At 37.3% G+C, this 22,083-nt stretch overlaps 1 protein-coding gene across 6 annotated transcripts in view; it reads left to right on the forward strand.

The window, feature by feature from the left end:
* KIF27 (kinesin family member 27) overlaps positions 1-22,083 on the forward strand; it is an 82,664-nt gene that overhangs the window by 50,590 nt on the left and 9,991 nt on the right. For all 6 annotated transcript variants that reach the window (XM_061163751.1, XM_061163755.1, XM_061163753.1 and 3 more), the window contains 5 exons: positions 6,658-6,768; positions 9,528-9,704; positions 15,460-15,675; positions 18,461-18,667; positions 20,122-20,320. In XM_061163751.1, coding sequence (XP_061019734.1) covers positions 6,658-6,768; positions 9,528-9,704; positions 15,460-15,675; positions 18,461-18,667; positions 20,122-20,320 — 910 coding nt within the window. The remainder of the gene's footprint in view (positions 1-6,657; positions 6,769-9,527; positions 9,705-15,459; positions 15,676-18,460; positions 18,668-20,121; positions 20,321-22,083) is intronic.

Raw genomic sequence — 22,083 nt, forward strand, 5'->3', positions numbered from 1 at the left:
CTATTCCATTTGTTTCTGTGTCTGTCCTTGTGCCAGTACACACTGTTTTGATTACAGTAGCTTTGCAGTAGATTTTGAAATTGGAAATTAAGTCCTCCAACTTTGTACTTTTCCAGCATTGTTTTGGCTATTCAAGGACCTTTGCCATTCCATATGAATTTAAGGGTCAGCTTTTCCATTTTGGCAAAAAGGTGATTAGAATTTTGATACAGATTGTGTTGACTGTGTGGCAATATTAAGTTTTCTTATCCAGGAGCATGGGGTGTCTTTTTTTTTAGTATTTTCTCCATTTTATTTATTTATTTATCTCATTGACTGTGCTGAGTCTTCATTGCTCTGGGTTTTTTCTCTAGTTGTGGTAAGTGAAGGGCTGCTCTTCATTGTAATGAGCGGGCTTCTCATTGCAGTGGCTTCTCTTGTCGGGGAGCATGGGCTCTTGGCATAAGGGCTTCATTAGTCGCAGCATGTGAGCTCAGTTGTAGTTCCTGGGATCTAGAACACAGGCTCATTAGTTGTTCTGCAGGAGCTTAGTTGCTCCACAGCATGTCAGATCTTCCTGGATCAGGGATTGAACCTGTGTCTACTGCATTGGCAGGTGGACTCTACCACCTAGCCATGGGAGAAGCCCTGGGGTGGTCTTTTCATTTCTTCTTTAATTTCTTTCATAGTATTTTATAATTTTTAGTGTGCTAGTCTTTTACCTTCTTGGTTAAATTTATTCCCAGATATTTTATTCTTTTAGGTGTTATTGTAAATGGAATTGCTGTCTTAATTCCCTTGAGTTACTTATTAATACTGTGATAATTATTATAGAAAATAAATAACATTTATTATTTATCTTCATTGGATACTGTGCTCAGCACTTACATGCTTCATCTCATTTATGTCTTTTTATGTTCCTATATTTCCAGCTTTTCTTTTTCTGCTAGATTCTTTCTTTAAACAGCTTAGGTTTTTCTCATCTGAAAATTATTCTTCATCAACTTTATACTTCTGTCTCTCTCTCCTCTTCCCTTTATAACCAAACTGCTTGGAAAAGTTTACTATATTTGATTCTGTATCTTTTCTTTTCATTTGTTTCTTGTCTTCTCCAGTCTGGTTTCTGGGTCTTGGCTGTGCCATTCACTTCAAAGCTCTTGAGAAGTACATCAGTGCTCTCTCTGTGACTGAAGTCATTAACACTGCATTCAACATAGTTAACCACTTCCTCCATCTTGAGATATTTTCCCCTTTGCATTTGTGAAGTTATATTCACCTTGTTTTTTCTTCTCTGATTGCTTGTTCTTTGTCTTTGCTAGCTTATCCTACACTACTGTTTCTTTACTTACAGGGATTACTCCAGACTCTAGCCTATGTCCTCTTTATCTTCTGTACTTTGGCCTGGCTGACATCTCATCTCTTTTCCCGTGGCTACAGTTTAACTCTGACAGCTCCCAGATTTAATCCTTGATACCAGATTTGCCATTAGAACTATGGATTCACACATCCAACCACTGCCATCTTTATTAGGTTGTCTTATAGGTGATCCACTCAGTCAAAGGCTTTGGCATAGTCAGTAAAGCAGAAGTAGATGTTTTACTGGAATTCTCTTGCTTTTTCAATGATCCAGTGTATGTTGGCAATTTGATCTCTGGTTCCTCTGTCTTTTCTAAATCCGCTTGAACATCTGAAAGTTCACGGTTCACATACTGTTGAAGCTTGTCTTGGAGAATTTTGAGCATTACCTTGCTAGCGTGTGAGATGAGTGCAATTGTGTAGTAGTTTGAGCATTCTTTGGCATTGCCTTTCTTTACGATTGGAATGAACACTGACCTTTTCCAGTCCTGTGGCCACTGCTGAGTTTTCCAAATTTGCTGGCATATTGAGTGCAGCACTTTCACAACATCTTCTTTTAGGATTTGAAAAGGTTCAGGTGGAATTCCATCACCTCCACTAGCTTTGTTCATGATGATGCTTCGTAAGGCCCACTTGACTTTGCATTCCAGGATGTCTAGCTCTAAGTGAGTGGTCACACCATTGTGATTATTTGCATTGTGAAGATCTTTTTTGTATAGTTCTTCTGTGTATTCTTTCACCTTTTCTTAATATCTTAATACCAAAGCCTTTGACTGTGTGGATCACAACAAACTGTGGAAAATTCTTCAAGAGATGGGAATATCAGACCACCTGACCTGCCTCCTGAGAAATCTGTATGCAGGTCCAGAAGCAACAGTTAGAACTGCACATGGAACAACAGACTGGTTCCAATAGGAAAAGGAGTATGTCAAGCCTGTATATTGTCACCCTGCTTATTTAACTTATATGCAGAGTACATCATGAGAAATGCTGGACTAGATGAGGCACAAGCTGGAATCAAGATTGCCAGGAAAAATATCAATAACCTCAGATATGCAGATGATACCACCCTTATGGCAGAAAGCAAAGAAGAACTAAAGAGCCTCTTGATGAAAGTGAAAGAGGGTGAAAAAGTTGACTTAAAACTCAACATTCAGAAAACTAAGATCGTGGCATCTGGTCCCATCACTTCATGGCAAATAGATGGGGAAACAGTGGCAGACTCTATTTTGGGGGGCTCCAAAATCACTGCAGATGGTGATTGCAGCCATGAAATTAAAAGACACTTGCTCCTTGGAAGAAAAGTTATGACCAACCTAGACAGCATATTAAAAAGCAGAGGTATTACTTTGCCAAAAAAGGTCTGTCTAGTCAAAGCTGTGATTTTTCCAGTAGTCATGTATGGATGTGAGAATTGGACTACAAAGAAAGCTGAGCACCGAATAATTGATGCTTTTGAACGGTGTGTTGGAGAGGACTCTTGAGAGTCTCTTGGACAGCAAGGAGATCCAACCAGTCCATCCTAAAGGAAATCAGTCCTAAATATTCATCGTAAGGACTGATGCTGATGCTGAAACTCCAATACTTTGGCCACCTGATGCGAAGAACTGATTTATTGTAAAAGACCCTGATGCTGGGAAAGATTGAAGGCGGGAGGAGAAGGGTCCCAGAGAGGATGTGATGGTTGGATGGCATCACCAACTCAATGGACGTGAGTTTGAGTAAGCTCCGTGAGTTGGTGATGGACAGGGAGGCCTGGCGTGCTGCAGTCGATGGGGTTGCAAAGAGTCGGACACAACTGAGCAACTGAACTGACTGACTTAAAGGTGAATTCAGTATCTTCCTTACTTATCTCCCCACTGCTCTTCCTCCCTGCTCCCTTAATGGGGGAGAAAGTATAGTTTTCCAGTGTACTGTACATAACATTTCAGTGCATTCAGTTGAGCTAACTAGAAATTTATCAATCATTCTTGACTCTGTCCTCTTCCTCCTTACCCATATCCAATGAACCAAAAAGTTTTATAAACTGACTCTTCTGATGGTCAGTTCTCATTTCATTGCCAACAGCCTGGTCTGTTTGTTGCAGTCCTTCCTCCAATCTGAGGAGCAGCCCTGTCTCTCAGTCCTGTGGTCTTTGGGCCTCAGCTTCTCATCTCTCATGAACCCTGGCTTAAACCAACAAGACATAGCACTGTCTAAATCTTTGTTTGGGGAAAAGAAAGAAACTTTTGAGTAGAACACATAGTCTGCTGAAATGCAACTCTTCTGGTAACTAAAACTTAGCACTTTCTTATCTAGGGTAATTTTGTTCCTTCTGGTCATTTCTCTTATTCTAGGGAAATATGACCCATTTAAGGGCGAGAATGAGTATTCCAGGAAAAGAAACAGCCTGCCCTGAAAATATATTGAAATTTCTATTACTTCATGCAAAAACAGCATCTGCTCAGAGTCCTAAGGGACATACTGTTTGCTGTTTTGGAACTGGCTTTCTAACATTTCATTTTTCACATGACTAAACCATTTCCAGTAAATACTAGGACTTCTGCATAGGTTCTTTTTAGAGCAGCAGTTCTTAACTGAAATAATAAAGATATGGGAACCCCTGAAATTGTGGATCAGTGTGTGATATGGGACTTCTCTAGCACCAATTTCCTCATCTGTAAAATGGGATTTATAATGGTATCTGTTTCATAGGATTATTGTGACTATTAAATGAGATAATTAAATAGATGTAAAAAGCATAGCACAGTACCTGGTAGACAGCTATTTTAATATTATGTTGCTGTTGCTGCTGCTGCTGCTAAGTCGCTTCAGTCGTGTCCGACCCTGTGTGACCCCATAGACAGCAGCCCACCAGGCTCCCCCGTCCCTGGGATTCTCCAGGCAAGAACACTGGAGTGGGTTGCCATTTCCTTCTCCAATGCATGGAAGTGAAAAGTGAAAGTGAAGTCGCTCAGTCGTGTCCAACCTTTTGCGACCCCATGGACTGCAGCCTACCAGGCTACTCCATCCATGGGATTTTCCAGGCAAGAGTACTGGAGTGGGTTGCCATTGCCTTCTCCAAATATTATGTTAGGGATTACAATATATGGTAAAGGTAATAATGTCTAGAGCAACATACAGAAGAGGGGATTAGATCACCTGTTATATACTTTCAAAGCATGTGCAGAAAAACAAATAGTAGAGAGTCAGCCCTGGTATAAGGTGCCTTTATTTCAGCATCCTAAAGTCACCGTGACTGTGACAGGAGCTGAATTACAACTGTGAACAACCAATAGGGAAGCATGAAAAATTAATGGTTAGTAAATATAAGAGGGTCTAAATTCACTCATAATTCAACTCAAGTGGGCATAGAAAATTTCTTTATTGAGTCTATAGAAGCCTCGTGTTCTTTATGACACTCCTCCCACCCTGCCCAGCCCAATCCGTGTCATAATAACTGCTCGAAATATCATAGGAACTAACCAAATATCCAATCTGTTCAAACCTTATTCTGATAGTTCAGACATTTCCTACAAATAATTCTCAGTTCTCTTGAATAAGAGTATTCAATTTCTTCCTCCCCATGCTTCTCAAAGATAGGCTCTAGTGTATGCGGTGTTCCATTGTGCAGCTTTATTGCATCACATGGAGTTGAGGAGGAGGGACTTCCTGAGTTTCGGTTGGTTCTTGCATGTGACTGGCTGGAATCTGCGCTCCCTTGTCCGCCTTTCCCTCCTGGCCCCCTGGTGTGAAGCCAATATAGTCTGTAGACTGGTCTCATTTCAGTGTAGAGTGTGGAGGAGCTTTGGCTTCATCTCTTTTCCTAATGGCATTATAAATCCCTCTTGAGACTACTAGGTCTTCCATCTAGCTCGCTAGTCCAGGCGCCTGTCCTCACCTTCAGTTCTGGGGTCAATTCCCCAGGATAACTGACCCCTATTTGTCCTCAACTTGTCATCCTCATTCTCCAAGTGCAAGGAGTCCTGTAGGTCACCATTCCCTGATCATAGTTCTATTCTTTCAGCAAGACTTTATGGACCTATGTGGGTGTGAAGCCTCTGCACTGCAGTCCCCATTCTCTCTGCCCTCAGTGACACCTTTACCTATCATCCCCTTCCTAGGTCAAAACTCAAGAGGAGAACTGGGACACACATATTTCTTACTCTCTTTTTCCTCCTTTCTGCCATTTCCAGACCTGGAAAATGGTGGACTTCCCTTTTACTTACTTTTTTTCAGTATTTCCAAAATTCCCTATGGAAAAGGTACAATTTGGGGGTCTTCCCTGGTGGCTCAGACGGTAAAGAATCTGTTTGCAATGCAGGAGACTCGGATTTGATCCTTGGGTGGGGAAGATCCCCTGGAGAAGGGAATGGCAACCCACTCCAGTATTCTTGCCTGGGAAATTCCATGGACAGAGAAGCCTGGTGGGCTACAGTCCATGGGGTCGCAAAGAGTTGGACACAACTGAGCAACTAACACACACAAGGTACAATTTTCATTTTATTATGAATTTGTCAGTGCCCAATGCCTTTGTAAAACAAGAACTAGTAGAAAAATGAAATAAAAATTAAAATAAACAATAAAAAGTTTTTTTTAATTATTAGATTCAATAGACAAAATTATTCTGTTAAATTGTTGTAAAAGGTTCTAAACACTTACTTTTAATTTCTGTACTTACCCATCATGGACCAGTAAGAAATAGCAGTGCGGACCAGCCCACTTTGAGTTCATGGCCTCCTTCCAGATTCCTGCTAAGCTTTGGTGGTGGACAGTAACATCATCTCTAAACCCCAGTAGAACACATGGGCCCTCTTGGCTTGACTCTTAAGATGTGAATGGAAACTCAAGGAATTTGGAAAATACTCTTCAGAGGACCATGATCAGTCTTGAAATACTATTCTCATGCTGCAAAATCTGAGTTTTGAATGCTGGAACCTGAGTATTACTTTTCTTTTTACATTTCTCCTGTGATAAATTCTAATATCCCTATTGCAGATGGGTACCTTGGGTGGACTCGCTGAAGGTAATGAACTCAGAAAGGCAAGAGAAAAGTGGATTTATAATTTTCATACTCTGCCCTGTAACTCTAATTTGTAACACTGGCGAAAAATGAGAGAAATACCTAGCTTTTCTAGTAAATGCTGATTTTTGCTGTGAGATTTTATTGCTTGAATGAAGGGCTAACATTATTTTCTTCCTCAATAGCCCCAAGCTTCATCTACTTGTTTTCTTTCTTTTTGTAACTAGGAAAGTAAATATTAAAATGATTATCTGCATAAATACTTAATGATGGCCATGTAGTAAAAGCAATAAGGTGATTTTAATTCCTGTTTTCTATAGGAACTACAGTTAAAAACAGAACAGAAAGATCTAAAACCGAAAGCTGAGGACCTTGATGCATTTAAGATGAAAAGGAGAAAAGGTTCGTTTGGAAGTGTAGACCAACTCCAGGTTTGTCGATTCTGTTTAGTGTTTTCCTGGTTTCTTTTCGATTTGATGATTGTCTAAGTAGAGGTAAAAAGAGGTGGACTGTAAATAAAATCTTCAAACACTAGACTTTGCTGCTGGAGTACAAAATTTCTAATATTTCTTTTGAAACTTTTCTGTTATTAAAAATTAATTTCTCATCCAGAAATGTGCTGTACTTTTTTTTGTTTTGTTTTTAATTTATTTTTAACTGAAGGATAATTGCTTTACCGTATTGTGTTGGTTTCTACCAAACATCAACATGAATGCTATATTCTTACTTCAGTAGAAATGAGTTTATTTGAATGTTGTGAAATGTAAACATGAAAACTAGATTGTGTTTATCCTTATGTCAAGACTGGTTTATTCCCCTAGAAAGATATATTTCTCAAGATAAGAGCTCTCTACTCAAACACAACCAAATTGTATATGCACCTTGTGTAATATATTAAAAAGCTATTGTCTTAATGCCACATTTAAAAAATGAAATTCATAAATTAACATCAGAGTTCAAAGAAACAAAATTTTATGTAAATTAGGAATAGCAGTACTAAAAGTCTTAAAAATTACTGTACTTAGAACTATAATTACCCTCAAATGCAAATGCATCAACCTAATTCTAAAAAAATTATTTGCTCTTCTTAAATCTTGTATATTAATATTTTAACAGTAAGATTTAGGACATGCATGTATTCTAAGTTATTTTACTAGTGCTTTTTAGAAATTGGTTAAGGAGCTTTCTCTCTGACATGCCTGGTAATAATATTTTTGGGTGGAAGGGTATGTGGAGGAGTCGAAGAGGTAGGAAAGCATAGAATAGTTAGCACGGCTTTATAGAACGTTAAGAACCTAAATTTAAATGAATACAATAACAAGTTCTCACAGCCTGCATTGACTTTGTTGGGTTAAAAATAAAATAGACAAACCCTTCCTGCTTTTTAGTGTTCTAAAACAACGTTTTCCAGAATTTGACTCTAAATAAGATTATAAATTAATCAATATGACTATCCAAAAAACTTATAATAGGACCTTGTTTTGATATGAAACTCTTATAAGAACAAAGTATTTAAAATTGGCACTGTGTGGTAGGACTATTTACTGTAAGAGAGAAGAGACAAAGTAAGAAATTTTCAGAAAACTTACTAAGATACTGTGAATTGCACAAATCATAACTTTATTATCTCCAGTGCAGGAAAATTCATTCATTTATTACTGTATCTCTAAAAAACCTATTATGTTAGCAGACTGCTACCCAGTCCTCAAGGGCTTCCCTGGACCTGGCGGGCTACAGCCCAGGGGGACGCAGAGTCCGACGCGTCTGAGTGGCTAAGCACGGCACAGCACCCAGTCCTCAAAGCGCAGCTGAAGTATTGCCTGCTCTGAGGCAGGCATTGATGTTACTTCCATTTCTCAGACAGAACCCATCCCGCCCTCCATTTTTGCATGCATGTACCTGGGAGTTAGCTGTATACAGCATTTATTATCAACAATCATCATTTTTTGGTTGCTCTTTTATTGGAATGGAGCTTACAGAAGATCTCGTACTTAACTTTCAAACCCCACTCAGTCAAGAAATGTTTGTAGAATATGTTTTAGTTGCTAGTCTTCATAGGGTCTCGTGTGGAGTTTCTAAGATAGAGCTGGATATAACAAAACTAAAGTATTTCTTTCATTGCTCTGGGGTATCCTTACTGTTCCTAGTAATTGTAGAGCTGCTATTTTAGGGTTTAGTATTATTCAGATGTGCTGTTGCTTATAGAACCATACTATCTAGGTCTGGATGAAAAACTACAGAGCTCTGGACTCTGGATCTCACTTTGCCTTGGTCACTTTGCTCACTTTTTCTCGTGCATATTCACTGTCTTATTGTCTTAATATAGATTTCTGGGAACAGGTTGTTGTTTTTTTTTTTTTTTTTTACCAAGTTTGAGAAGAACTGGAAAATAGTACTATATTGATTTGTTTTCTTGTTATTTAGGAAGCCTTGCTTCATGACTCTGTCCCAGTGCAGATGGGCACTTGGTAGATTCCATCTTGGACAGTTATTCCGTTCACATTTTTGTTTGTACTTATTTCTAGGTACCCTTAGCTCAAGATAATACTGAGATGCTTGTTTTGGAAATCTTTACAGCTCAATTTATTTTGTAATTATTTTATGTCGACAGGTTACAATGCAGAGTAGATTTTCATGCCTTATCACCTATGTCTTTCCACTATGTCTATTCATTTATTCACCTCATTGGTTAATTGAATCAGAAATTCATTCAGTCATTCATATAACATTTTATTGAAAGTCAATCATGGGCCAGGCAGTATAGCAGGCACTAGGGCTACAGAGGCAAAAAGCTTTGTCCCTGCAGTCAGGCAAGGAGCTCATTCATTAGTGCTGAGGTGGAGGTAAGCACCTCTGGGACAGACAAGATTTCCGGCATGTTCTCAGAACTGACTCTCAGTATATATAAAGAAAATTGTCAGCCTTAAAAATCCCAGACTCAAGCATTTTTAAGGAATAAATTTTAACTCCTGATAAAACAACACAGGAAGATGTTAACTTAGAACCACTTACTTCTTGACAATTTTGGACAGACACTATTTTATTATTCTCACTGTTCATTTAAGGTGTTCCAGATAGCTTTTAAATGTTCATTTAAGGTGTTTTAGTCAGTCTGAAGATATATTATTACCATATAAATTTTATGGTGAAGAAAAACAAATTGTAACATTTCTTTTGAATTTTAATGTAGAAATTGGATAAGCAAAAGAAATGGTTAGATGAAGAAATAGAGAAAGTTCTGAACCAACGCCAAGAATTAGAGGAGCTGGAAGAAGACTTAAAGAAACGGGAGGCCATAGTTTCAAAGAAGGAGGCCCTGTTACAGGAGAAGAGCCACCTGGAAAGTAAGAAGTTGCGATCTAGTCAGGTATTCTATTTAATATGCTCTTTGATTCTGGTTGTAAGCCATATAAATTGAGATTTATTTTTTTATAAAGTAAATCAAACCACTGTGAAGTTAGAACCAAAAGAAAACTCTTCTGGTTTTCAGTGTATTTGGCTTACTAGTGCTTATTTAATGACCATGATGAAAATCTATTTCAGTTTTGAAGTAAAATGTTCAGTGTTCTACCAAGTATGAGTTATCTGTTATTAACTTTTGGTGGTATTTAAAAAATTGTAGTGTGTTACACATAACATAAAATTTACCATTTTGACCATTTTAAAGTGTACAATTCAGCGGCATTAATTATATTCAGTGTTGTACAACCATCACTGTTATCTATTTCCAAACTTTTTATTATCCCAAACAGAAACTATGTAGCCATTTAGAATAGCATGCTTGCCATTTCCTATGGAAGCCTCTATTATTAGCCTTAGTGGATATTTTAAAAATAATCTGTACCATTAGAGAGTGAACATTGGGTGAGCATTGCGTGAACATTGGTAACATTGGGTGAGCGTTGCGTGAACATTGGAAGAATAGACTTGAAAATGATCTAACTATACTATGACTCAGGATTCCTATAAAAGAAAAAAGACTTTGTATAATACAGATTTGCTTATTTTTCTACTTATAAAGACTTGAGTATCTGTACAAAAATTTTTGTTGTAGGACTTGGGTTTTATGAGCCATTCATATAAGTGGTTTTATGAAGGACTTTGCCATAGTTTCAGGTTTTGAAAAATGACTGTAAAAGTATTATAAGGACCAGGAGATTTTTGATAATAGCAGTAGCAACAGTAGCATCTGAAAATAAAGCCCTAGACTCTAAGAAAACTTTCTCTACAAAGAGAAAGACAAATCCCGTATGATATCACTTGTATGTGGAATCTAAAATATGGCACAAATGAACCTATTTACAAAACAGAAAGAGACTCATGGACTTGTGTTTGCTAAGGGAAAGTGGGAGAGGGAGAGGGATGGACTGGGAGGGTGGGGTTGGTAGATCCCAGCTGTTACATTAGAATGGATAAATAAGAAGATCGTAATGTATAGCCCAGGGAACTATATTCTGTGATACACCATTATGGAATATATAAAAAATAATGTATATATGTGTACAACTGAGTCACTTTGCTCTACAGCAGAGATTGGCACAACATTGTAAATCAATTATACTTCAATTTTTAAAAATTGTAAAAAAAAGACTTTCTGCACAAACCTTTGCCTCCAGCTGACCTTGAGTCTGGAGTCAGTCATGGAATCATGGAATAAGCTCTGCCTCTTTATTAAAAAACCTGCCTTTCATCCAGCATAGATGTACTACTAGGTCTGGGGTGATGGTGACATGTTCTTACCTTCTCCACCTTAGTGTAACATGTGAACAAGATCTACAGTTACCTCTGCTCTGCCTTCTGTTTCCCAAACATGTTGAGATAGCTTTTGGCAGCAGGCTGTTGGACACTGGGGTAGGGGCAGCCCTTCTAACCAGCCCAGTTGCTGGTGCTCCATCCAGGTAACTTGTCCACACTGGCTGTCAGCGTCAGGTTTTAGAAGCTGCCCACCTCCCCGCAAAAAAGAAACATGTAATGACAGCAAAGAGGATTTACAAATCAATGTATCAAGTGAATAAATAGAAGGAAATACCTGGGACCTTTATGATACGTTCTGTATCAGAAAAGAAAAAAAGAGAAAAAGAAAGGAGTGAGAAGGAAACTCTTATTCCTGAAATACACTTACTTTATGATGCAGGAAAAACAAAGAAAATAGGTGTTTTCTAGTTTCAACAAGATGTAATATTTAGGAAGTAAGAACATAACTGAGGTAAGCAAAGAGTGCAAATAAATGAAACCCACACAGTAGATCATAGCAAAATTGATTCTTTGAAGATAGTTTTAATTAAACAGAAGAGAAACTTGAGACATATTTCAGGGTTCTTTTTGAACAAAGGATATTACAAAGGATAAAGCATATTATGTATTTTTTCGGTATTTAAGAAATACTATAAGATGTGATCGTATGCATTTCAGACAAGAAGCACAGTATAAAAAAGCCTATATTCAGGGCTTCCCTGGTGGCTCATTGGTAAAGAATCCACCTACCAATGCAGTAGACACAGGTTCAATCCCCGGTCCAGGAAGATCTTACATGCCGTGGAGCAACTAAGCCTGTGTGCCACAACTACTGAACCTGCACCCCATAGCCCATGAACTTCAACTTCTGCAGCCCACGTGCTAAAGCCCGTGCTCCACAACAAGAGAAGCCACTGCAATGAGAAACTCACTCCACAACTAGAGTGGCCCGCTCTCACCACAACTAGAGGAAAGCCCATTCAGCAACAAAGACCCAGCACAGCCCAAAGTAAATAAAAAAAAAAAAGGATTTATCTTAAAAAGTCTATATTCATACCATATACAAATAAAATGAATCAAAGACCTAAATGTAAGTGCTAAAACTATAAACGTCTTAGAAAGAAACATACGTATAACTTTTTGTGATCTTAGGTGAAGCAGTGGTTTATTGAATATTATACCTTAAACACAAACAACAGAAAAAATTAGATAAATTGGATTTCATCAATATTAAAAGCATTTGTAATGTAAAGAACACCATCCAGAAAGTGAAAAGATAACTCATAGAATGGGAGGTGTTTGTACATCATTAAGTCTGTATTTAGAACAGATGTAGAACTCTTTAACAGCTCAGTAATGAAAAGGCAACCCAGTTTAAAAACAGGCAAAGGATTCAGATAGAAATTTCTCCAAAGATTTGTGAATGGCCAAGAAGCACGTGAAAAGATGCTCAACATCATAGCCATCTTGTAAATGCAAATCAAAATTTAAATGAGATACTGCTTCATACCCACTAGGATGAGTATAATCAGAAAAATATTTTAGTGAGGATATGAAGGAATTGGAACTCTTACACATTGCTGGTGGGGTTCTAAAATGGTGCAGTTACTTGGGATAACATGTTGAACATGGAATTACCAAATGAACTAGCATCCACACCTAGGTGTACATTCGAATCAAGTGAAGACATAAGTGCACACAAAAACTTGTACATGAATATTCATAACAGCATTATTCATAGTAGTCAAAAAATGAAAGCAACCCAGTGTCCTTCAGCTGATCATGTATAAACGAAATGTGGTACACATTCATATAATGGACTATTATTCAACAGTAGAAAGGAATGAAGCTCTGATACGTGCTACAACATGGATGAATCCTGAAAACATGATGTTAAATGAATGTTAAGTGAAAGAACTCAGTCATAGTAGACAATTCCATAGAGACAGAAACTAGAATACTGGTTATTTAGAACTGGATCTGGGCTTGGTGAGGAAATAGAATGAGTGCTAGTGAGCATAGGGTCTCTTCTGAGAGACTGATGAAAATGTTCTAAGATTGATTATGGTGATGGTTGCACAAGTTTGCAAATATACTTAAAACCATCGAATTATACACTTTAAATCAATGTATATGAACTATATTTTAGTAAAGCTATTAACTCAAAAAAACCTATAAACACATAAAGGGAAAAAACAGTAGGGGAGATAACAGAAGACAGAAGGTTACCAAAAAAATGTAAGGTGGAAAGCAGATAAGTGGTTACTGGCTTAGCAGAACAGAAAAAGCTGAAATCCAAGTGCCTAGAAGAGGGACACCAACTAGAGTCAAACCTTTATCCTTAGCTTTTTTAGTAACAGCTTCACAAGCTATAATTCACATAAACATGAAAAAAAAAACTCAGAAATGAAGGGACCATGAATTTTAGAAGGGAGGAGTGAGGCCTAAGAATGAAAACAGGGCATGGTCGGGACACCATCCTTTTCTAATTCTGGACTAGGTGATTTATTTTCTGAAGATTGAACCAAGTACAGCAGAGGCTTGGGGTAAGACAAAATAAACAGGGAATGAATGAAAGTCTTAATCCTGAGATATCCATTTCCTAACCCCTTCATAGATCCCAAAATGCAGGCAGCCAGACTTATACTTCCCAGCAGAAGATGGGTAGATTTTTCTGAAACAATCCCAGGAAAAAACACCCTACAAATTTACATTTGGGAGCCCCCAACTAAGTGTCCATGTTCAAGGTATATCCTCCTGTCAAAAATCTTAACCCACCACAGTATCAGCATTTTAATACCTGACTCTTAAGTATGATGGAGATCTCAAGAATGCTACTAACATTAAAGATGGAGGCCAAAACAAAAGAAAAAAAAAAAAAGAAGATGATCAGAGAAGTTAGAGATAGAACAAGGAGCTGAAAAAACTTAAAAAATCTTAGTATCTTCAAGGTGGTAAAAGCTGATACTCCATCCATAAAACAAGAACTGCAGGCTATAAAAAACATGAAAGAACTTTTGGAAATTAAAAGCTTTGAAGGAAAATGTTAAGAAACATCTCAGAAAGTAAATAAAAAATAAATAGAAAATAAGAGGAATAAAATTTAATTGACAAACCCACAAAGTCCATCATCCAAGAAACAGGAATTCCAGAAAGAGGAAACAGGAGAAGAGGAGATTATCAAAGACATAATACAAAAAAAATTGCCAACACTGAAGATATGAAACTCTGGGTTGAAATAGTTTATCAAGGGCATAGCAAAGACCACCAAAAGCATATTGTGTAAATCTTGAGAGTCAGAATGGCTTTGGAGTTCTCAGCAGTCTTCATTAGACCTGAAGCAGTCTTAAAACTCATGAGGAAAATGGTGTCCAAACAAAGAGTCTCTTTTTAGACTAATATAAATTAAATGGGAAGGTAGAATACAGACATTTTCAAGTGAAAAAATTTATCTATAACCCAGCCTGTCTCAGGAAACTACTAGAGGATGTGCTCCTTAAATATGAGGACACAAGCTATGCAAAAGAAAGACTTGGGACCCAGAAAATGTGCTCTGACTGGAAATTTTCAACAGTACCAAAGGAAGTCTAGGAACAACTATAGTCTAGTTTGGAGCAGGAGGATGGAGACTCTAGACAAAATGTTTCCAGAAGAGAAGAGAATGAAAATATTCCCTGATTAAGTTTTGATCAACTGAAAAAATAATGTTGAGAGGAATTTTATAGTTCTATTGGAAAAGAATTAGTTATAAGTTAACCAGAAAAAAGTGTTGCAGATGGAAATATGATCATTTTGTCCTAGATAGTTCAGTTATGAATAATATTCACGAAGTCATGTAAACTATTGATTTAAGTAAAAATGTAACACAACTTAAGTTGGGAGAATACAAGGAGGGGAAGTACAGACAAGGAGGCATAAGAGTGCTAAATCCTTATCTTCCATAATAGACAACCAGCAGACAGTATCTAAAACTGGTAATGTTATTTAAAAACATGGACATAAACCAGAAGAAAAAGCTTGAAAGGTTAAAGATGGTCATTTCTAGGGAGCAGGAATTGGGAAAGGGTGGTGTAGGAGACTACTTTTAAAAAAAATTATAAACCTTATGGTAGTATATACATGTAATTATTTTGATGAAATACCAAGACCAGGCACAGCCAAATAAATAATAAAAAAAAAATTTTTAATCTCCACTTTAAAAAAAAAAAAAGACATTCAACTTAAGACTTAGAAAATGAAGCCCCCCAAAAAAATCCATGGGAGAAAATAATAATGTAAGAGCTAACAATATGTTTACATAGTAGTTTTCTCTCTGTTTTTTCCTGATTTATTTATAGTCTATGTTTCTAATAACTGACTTTAGGGTGTCTGGTTGATTATCTTTTTAGGCTTTGAACACAGACAGTTTAAAAATATCAACTCGCCTGAGCTTGTTGGACCAAGAGTTGTCTGAAAAGAATGTGCAGCTCCAGAGCAGCACAGCTGAGGAGAAAATAAAGATTTCAGAACAAGTAGAAGCCCTCCAGAGAGAAAAGGATCAGCTGCAGAGACAAAGAAACAGCGTGGATGAGAAACTTAAAAATGGTAGCGTGTTGTCACCTGAAGTAAGTCAGTATGCTTTGGAACTGGAAGTACTGTATGATGGATCACTTGGATGATTTCCTTCACCTTTGTTACCTAAACATAAAAATGATAAACCTGGTCAACTTTGTTTCCTTGAGACTTTGTCAGATGTACTGAGTTTCCTTGGCACCTCTTTGGTGCCATAAGCCATGCTTGACTAGAGACTGTGATGTCCTCTCATGGAGGTACATGAATGTGGCCCCTTCCTAGCATTGCCAGGGACAGAGAGACTCACACTTGCTTTGAGTATGGCCTTTCTCAGCTGAGGTTTTCACAGAACACAGAAAATGATTTGAGGGACTCTTTTTCTCATTTTTTCTAAAGAGGGCACCTTTTCTTTATGCATCTTTCTTGTATGATACTTGGTAATTCATCATCTATAACAGAGGCCTAGAGCATTAAGGGTTAATTGTTTTAGAAAGTATGGGAGCATTGTTCCACACTAAGTCCTAGCCAAGTAGATGTGCAAAATTCAACCGCCAATAAAAATACCTTTTAAGGAGTTTTCATTTAGGGGAACATGTGGCTTCTCTTCATCATTTTTTTAACTATGTAAAAGGTGTTGCATTTATTGGCTACCAAATTGTCCCAGACTTCGTCTTTTTTCAAAATTTTATTTCAGTTGGCAGTGGTAACCATAACTTATTATTTTATCAGACAAAGATGAACTTTTGAGCCTGGCTTTTCTCTGCAAATATTTATGGTCAATGTCCAAAGTAAGGGAAAGTTGCTAACAAAAAGTAAGTGTCTGGGAATCACACACCTTACTGTATCTTGTAGTGTTTTAGATTTGAGCAAGTATAAGAAGAAGTTGAAGGGGCTGGTTAAGAAGGAACAGGGGAGAGGATTTGATGACATTATTGTTCATTGAGTTGATGAAAGAAATTGAAGACAAACTTGACTAGAGGCTATGTGACATCATGAGCTTCTACTGCCCTATTTTATAACTTAATTTGGGTAGCTTTGCCAAGGACCACAGAATGAGGTTTTCCCCTCAAGGCTGTCAAAGTCAGCCCCCAGCCCTGCAGATCTAAAGGTCTGAGAACCTAAAATTCAGCAAAAAATTTGAGCATTTAAGGAATTCTTGAGTGCCCAGGACAGTTCCTGAGCCCTATGGAAGAAACAAAAAAGTAGAAAACATTATGCTTCTCTTGAGGAATTCTACTCCATCTGAGGAGAAGAGACAGAAAGATGAGAAAACTCTAAATCGTGATGAATATAAAAATCAAGTTACAGATAATGTAATAAAGCTATTTTGTTGTTGTTTAGTTACTATGTCATGTCTGACTCTTTTGCGACCCCGTGGCCTGTGGCCTTCCCGGCTCCTCTGTCCATGGAATTTCCCAGGCAAGAATACTGGAGTGCGTTGCCACTCCCTTCTCCAGGGGGTCTTCCTCACCCAGGGATCAAGCCCACGTCTCCTCATTGGCAGGCAGATTCTTTATCACTGAGCCACCAGGGAAACCTAATAAAGCTATACTTAATACATTATTTATCCAAAGCAATGCAGTGATCATTTGGTGGAAGATTGAATTAAGGAAGCATTGGTGAATCAGAATCTTGATTAAAAACATGGTATGTATTGATAGATATAAGAAAGAAGGTCATTTTAGATAGAACACTGTTAAATAAGGCATAGAGATAGGAATGAGCAAATTATGTTTGCAGAGTGGTAGAGTGTCCATTTTTAATTTTTATTTATTTTTTAATACAATTTTTAAAGGTTATACTCCATTTACAGTTACTACAAAACATTGGCTATATTCCCTGTGTAGTATAATACATCCTTGTAGCCTGTCTTACTCCCAATTGATTGTACCTCTCACTGCCCAACCCCTAGTATGTGCCCTGCCACTGGTAACCACTGTCTTGTTCTCTGTATCTGTGAGTCTGCTTCTTTTTTTGTTGTTATATTCACTAGTTTGTTGTAAGTTTTAGATTCTATGTATAAGTGATATAGCATTTGTCTTTCTCTGTCTGACTCACTTACTATAATGCCCTCCGTGTCCATCCTTGTTGCTGCTGCAAATGGCAAAATCTTGTTCTTTTTTGTGACCAAGTAGTATTCCTTTGTGTTTATATACCACATCTTCTTTATCCATTCATCTGTTGATGGACACTTAGGTCGCTTCCATACCTTGGCAATTGTAAATAAAGCTGCTATGAACATTGAGGTGCATGTATCTTTTCAAATTAGTTTTTCTTCCCAGATATGTACCCAGGAGTAGAATTGCTGGGTCATATAGTAGTTCTTTTTTAGTGTTTTGAGAAACCTCCATAATGTTTTCCACAGTGGCTGCACCAATTTACATTCCTACCAACCATGTATGAGAATTCACTTTTCTCCATATCCTCACCAACATTTGTTATTTGTGTTCTTTTTGATGATGGCCATTCTGACAGGTATGTATCACATTGTGGTTTTTTATTTGCATTTCCCTGATGATTAGCGATGTTGAGTATCTATCTTCTCATATACCTGTTGGCCATCTGCATTTCTAGAGGGTCAGTTCTTATCTTCAAGGAATATTTGAGTTTCTGTTTTATGAGGAATTCTGTAACTAAAAACACTGTAATGTTTTGTGGTGAAAATACAGCACAGTGCATGATACTTATTTGGCAACCACCATGGATTGGTTTGAGGGAAGGGTAGAAGAATAGTAATGTCCATTAGACCCAAATAGCATAGTAAGATCTTAGAATGTGACAAAGTCCAAGTTATACTATTTCATTTAAAATGAGTGATTTCTATTGTATTATATCTAGGAAGAACATGTTCTTTTCCAACTTGAAGAAGGGATTGAAGCTTTGGAAGCCGCAATTGAATACAAGAACGAAAGTATCCAGAGTCGCCAGAACTTGCTCAGAGCTTCATTTCAAAACCTCTCTCATAGTGAAGCAAATGTCTTAGAAAAACTAATTTGCCTGAGTCCTGTTGAGATTAGAGCTGTTCTTTTCAGATATTTCAATAAGGTTTGTTTTTCAGGGACAGAGGGTTTTCTTATAAATAGGGATCAAGATGGGTATACAGCTCACATATATGTAGACTTTATAGTACTGAATGTTATCGGAAATCTTTGTGCTTATCCAAGTATTGTAGGCCTAACTTTTAGTGAGCTTCTTAAAATTGAAGGGTCGCTTGAAAGGAGGACGCTTTTTGAAATAGTTTTAAAATCCAAAGAATTTAGTCCAAATATTCTTCAGGCAGTATTAGCTGGATGCTTTCTAGATTTGGTTGTTCCTACTTAGCATTCATAAAAAAATCAAGGGACCCTCCAGGTTTGGGTTCCCTTTCCTTCATTGCTGGGTAGGGGTACCTATACTTTCTCATCATACTCTATGAACTGAAATAGAGATGAAATGGTACATCAGTGACAAAGATAGTGATCTATTTTAGCATTAACCTGGATGTGCTTAATATAAATTAAGATATTTTATACAGATTTGACAGTTTACTGATAGAGATGTTTCATAACATTGAAAATTATATCCATCTTTTCTCCAGTGCCTCCTGTTAAGATATATATTATGAAATGTTAAACAAGTAGATTACCTTTTTTCTCTGAAAAATACATTCAGTTTAAGATAATAGACAATTAATGAAAAATAAAACACTGAAGTTTTAAAATAAAGTTCTAATTCTGAGAGACAAGTGAAATAAAGATGAACAAATTAATGGAAGTGTTATACACAGCCCTCCTCTTGGATAATGACTGTCAGGAATACGCTTCTATCATTGATGCAAGTGCATCCCATCACTGGGTGTTTGGAGGGCAGAAATAATGGTGCATATTGTCTTAGGCTTTGATACAGATAACTCTTTTGTGGTAGTATTAGTGCAAGGACCAAGGTCAGTGGATTTTTCTGATCTTAAGACCCCTTTGTAGAAATTATTATTTTTCTGGAGAGAAGGTCTTTACATTATTAACAAGTACTATGACACAGATATTGTCTGAAGTGTTTTTACTTTATATCAGTGCAGAGAGGAACCCATTGGACTACAAGTACAGTGTCAGGCCAAACTGTTTATAGCTGAAAAAATTCTGTCACTTACTTATAACATCCACTTTGGAGTTAAAAATGAGAATTATCTAGATGTTACAAGAGTCTTTAGAATTCTTGATATTTTTTTAGACTGGGAAAATAGTTATAGGATTACAAATGTAAACTACAAAGATTATGTCTAAGAAATGATGGAGGGGTGATGATCAGACCAACATTATATTTAAAATGAAGTTGTTACCAATTCAGAATCCCAACAAATTAAAAAGGCTGTTAAGGTTATTTTGTGGGTTTGTTACAAAGCATTTGCATAGTTATACCATGGTGATTAAGGGCCTTCATCTTTATGAAGTCTAAGGAGAAGTAAATTAATGTTATATTAGGCTGTCTAAGACAGTTAAAAGGTCAAAAAATGTCTTTGCTAGGTGGTTAATTTGCGAGAAGTTGAACAGAAACTAAAGTTACAGAATGAAGAAATTAAAATGAAAGTTCTGGAACGGGATAACGTGGTTCGTGAGTTGGAATCTGCACTGGAACATCTGAAATTTCAGTGTGACCGGAGACTGATCCTCCAGCAAAAGGAACACGAGCAAAAAATGCAGCTGCTGTTACATCATTTCAAAGGTAACTGCCCCTTCTCATCAGCTGTGTAAAGATGATGTAGAGGAGGGAGATTGGGAAAGGAATTGGGTCAGTTAAAGCCTAACATGCATAAATAATTACTACTAAGACGTGTTTTGTGCTTTGTGTGCTGGGCCCACATGCTGGGATAGCCCTGTGGATGTAAGGCACTTCTTGCCTGAAGTGCCGTCTCCTCTGCCTGTCCCCAGCGACACAGAGAACTGCTACAGTCTTGTTAGTTACTGCTCTGGTTACTGTGTAGGAATGTGGGATGACATCTGGCTTGGTGATATAGAGCTGAAAAGTTCCCCATTTCTAGGATATAGAACCTTGATATTTAAATCACTTTACCTTTATAAAATTAAAGTGATAGGTTCTGTAAGGTTTCTGGTTATAGTTCTCCTTTTAGTTATATCAGTTGTAAATTTTATGCATTAAAGATTATAGCTTAGGTCAAAATTAGTCTACTGTTGACAGGCACATACTGTTTCTTAGCACACAGTAGTTTAGTTCAACTGTCAGCTGTGGTGTGGAAAGACTTGTCATAGCAGTTGGTCTTCACAATACCTGGGCTTATGACTGGTACACAAACAGTTCCTATGGCAACAAAATCACTGCGTAGTGGTACATCAATACCTGGAACGCTTCAGTTCAGGCAGCTTAGCTGTTGAGTCTTCATTCTCATGAATCTAGAGCTGGAAATGTGGTAAAAGGGATCTGGAAGAAGCAACCCAAGTAAGCAGAAAATTGGAAAATATATGCATTGGAGTGTTGAGGCAGTCTGCCTGTAAGTTAAATTTTATAACCAATTAATTAGCAACTAGTTGCCTGATGATAGGACTTCCTTGACTGGATTCTATATGTTATTTCATTCAAACATGTTCTCTCTACATCATGTTATTCTGTTTTACGTCTCTAAAAGTGATATTTTAATAGAATTTTTAATATGTTTTTTCAAGTGATTGGCATTTTACAAAAAAGCTCATGCTTTAGTCAAGTGAGAACATTTTTAAATCATTCATTACTATAACTGGGACAAGTTTTCATAACCAGGTTGTAACTGAAAATATTTATGTAGGAAACATTCTGTGCAAAATTCTTAAAGAGATGGGAATACCAGGCCACCTTACCTGATTCCTGAGAAACCTGTATGCAGGTCAAGAAGCAACAGTTAGAAGTGGGCATGGAACAACAGACTGGTTCAAATTGGGAAAGGGGTATGTCAAGGCTGTATATTGTCACCCTGCTTATTTAACTTATATGCAGAGTACATCATGCAAAATGCTGGGTTGAATGAAGCACAAGCTGGAATCAAGATTGCTGGGAGAAATATCAACAACCTCAGATATGCAGATGATACCACCCTTATAGCAGAAAGTGAAGAGGAACTAAAGAGCCTCTTGATGAGGGTGAAAGAAGAGAGTGAAAAAGCTGGCTTAAAATGCAACATTCTAAAAACTAAGATCATGGCATCTGGTCCATCACTTCATGGCATATAGGTGGGGAAACAATGGAAACAGTGACAGATTTTATTTTCTTGGGCTGCAAAATCACTATGGATGGTGACTGCAGCCACGAAATTAAAAGACGCTTGCTCCTTGGAAGATAAGCCATGACAAATCTAAACAGTGTATTGAAAAGCGGAGATAATCACTTTGCCGACAAAGGGGTGGGTCCGTATAGTCAAAGCTATGATTTTTCCAGTGGTCACGTATGGATGTGTGAGTTGGACCATAAAGAAGGCTGAGTGCCAAAAAATTGATGCT

This window comes from Dama dama, chromosome 16 (genome assembly GCF_033118175.1).
Source record: "Dama dama isolate Ldn47 chromosome 16, ASM3311817v1, whole genome shotgun sequence".
Lineage (NCBI taxonomy): Eukaryota > Metazoa > Chordata > Mammalia > Artiodactyla > Cervidae > Dama > Dama dama.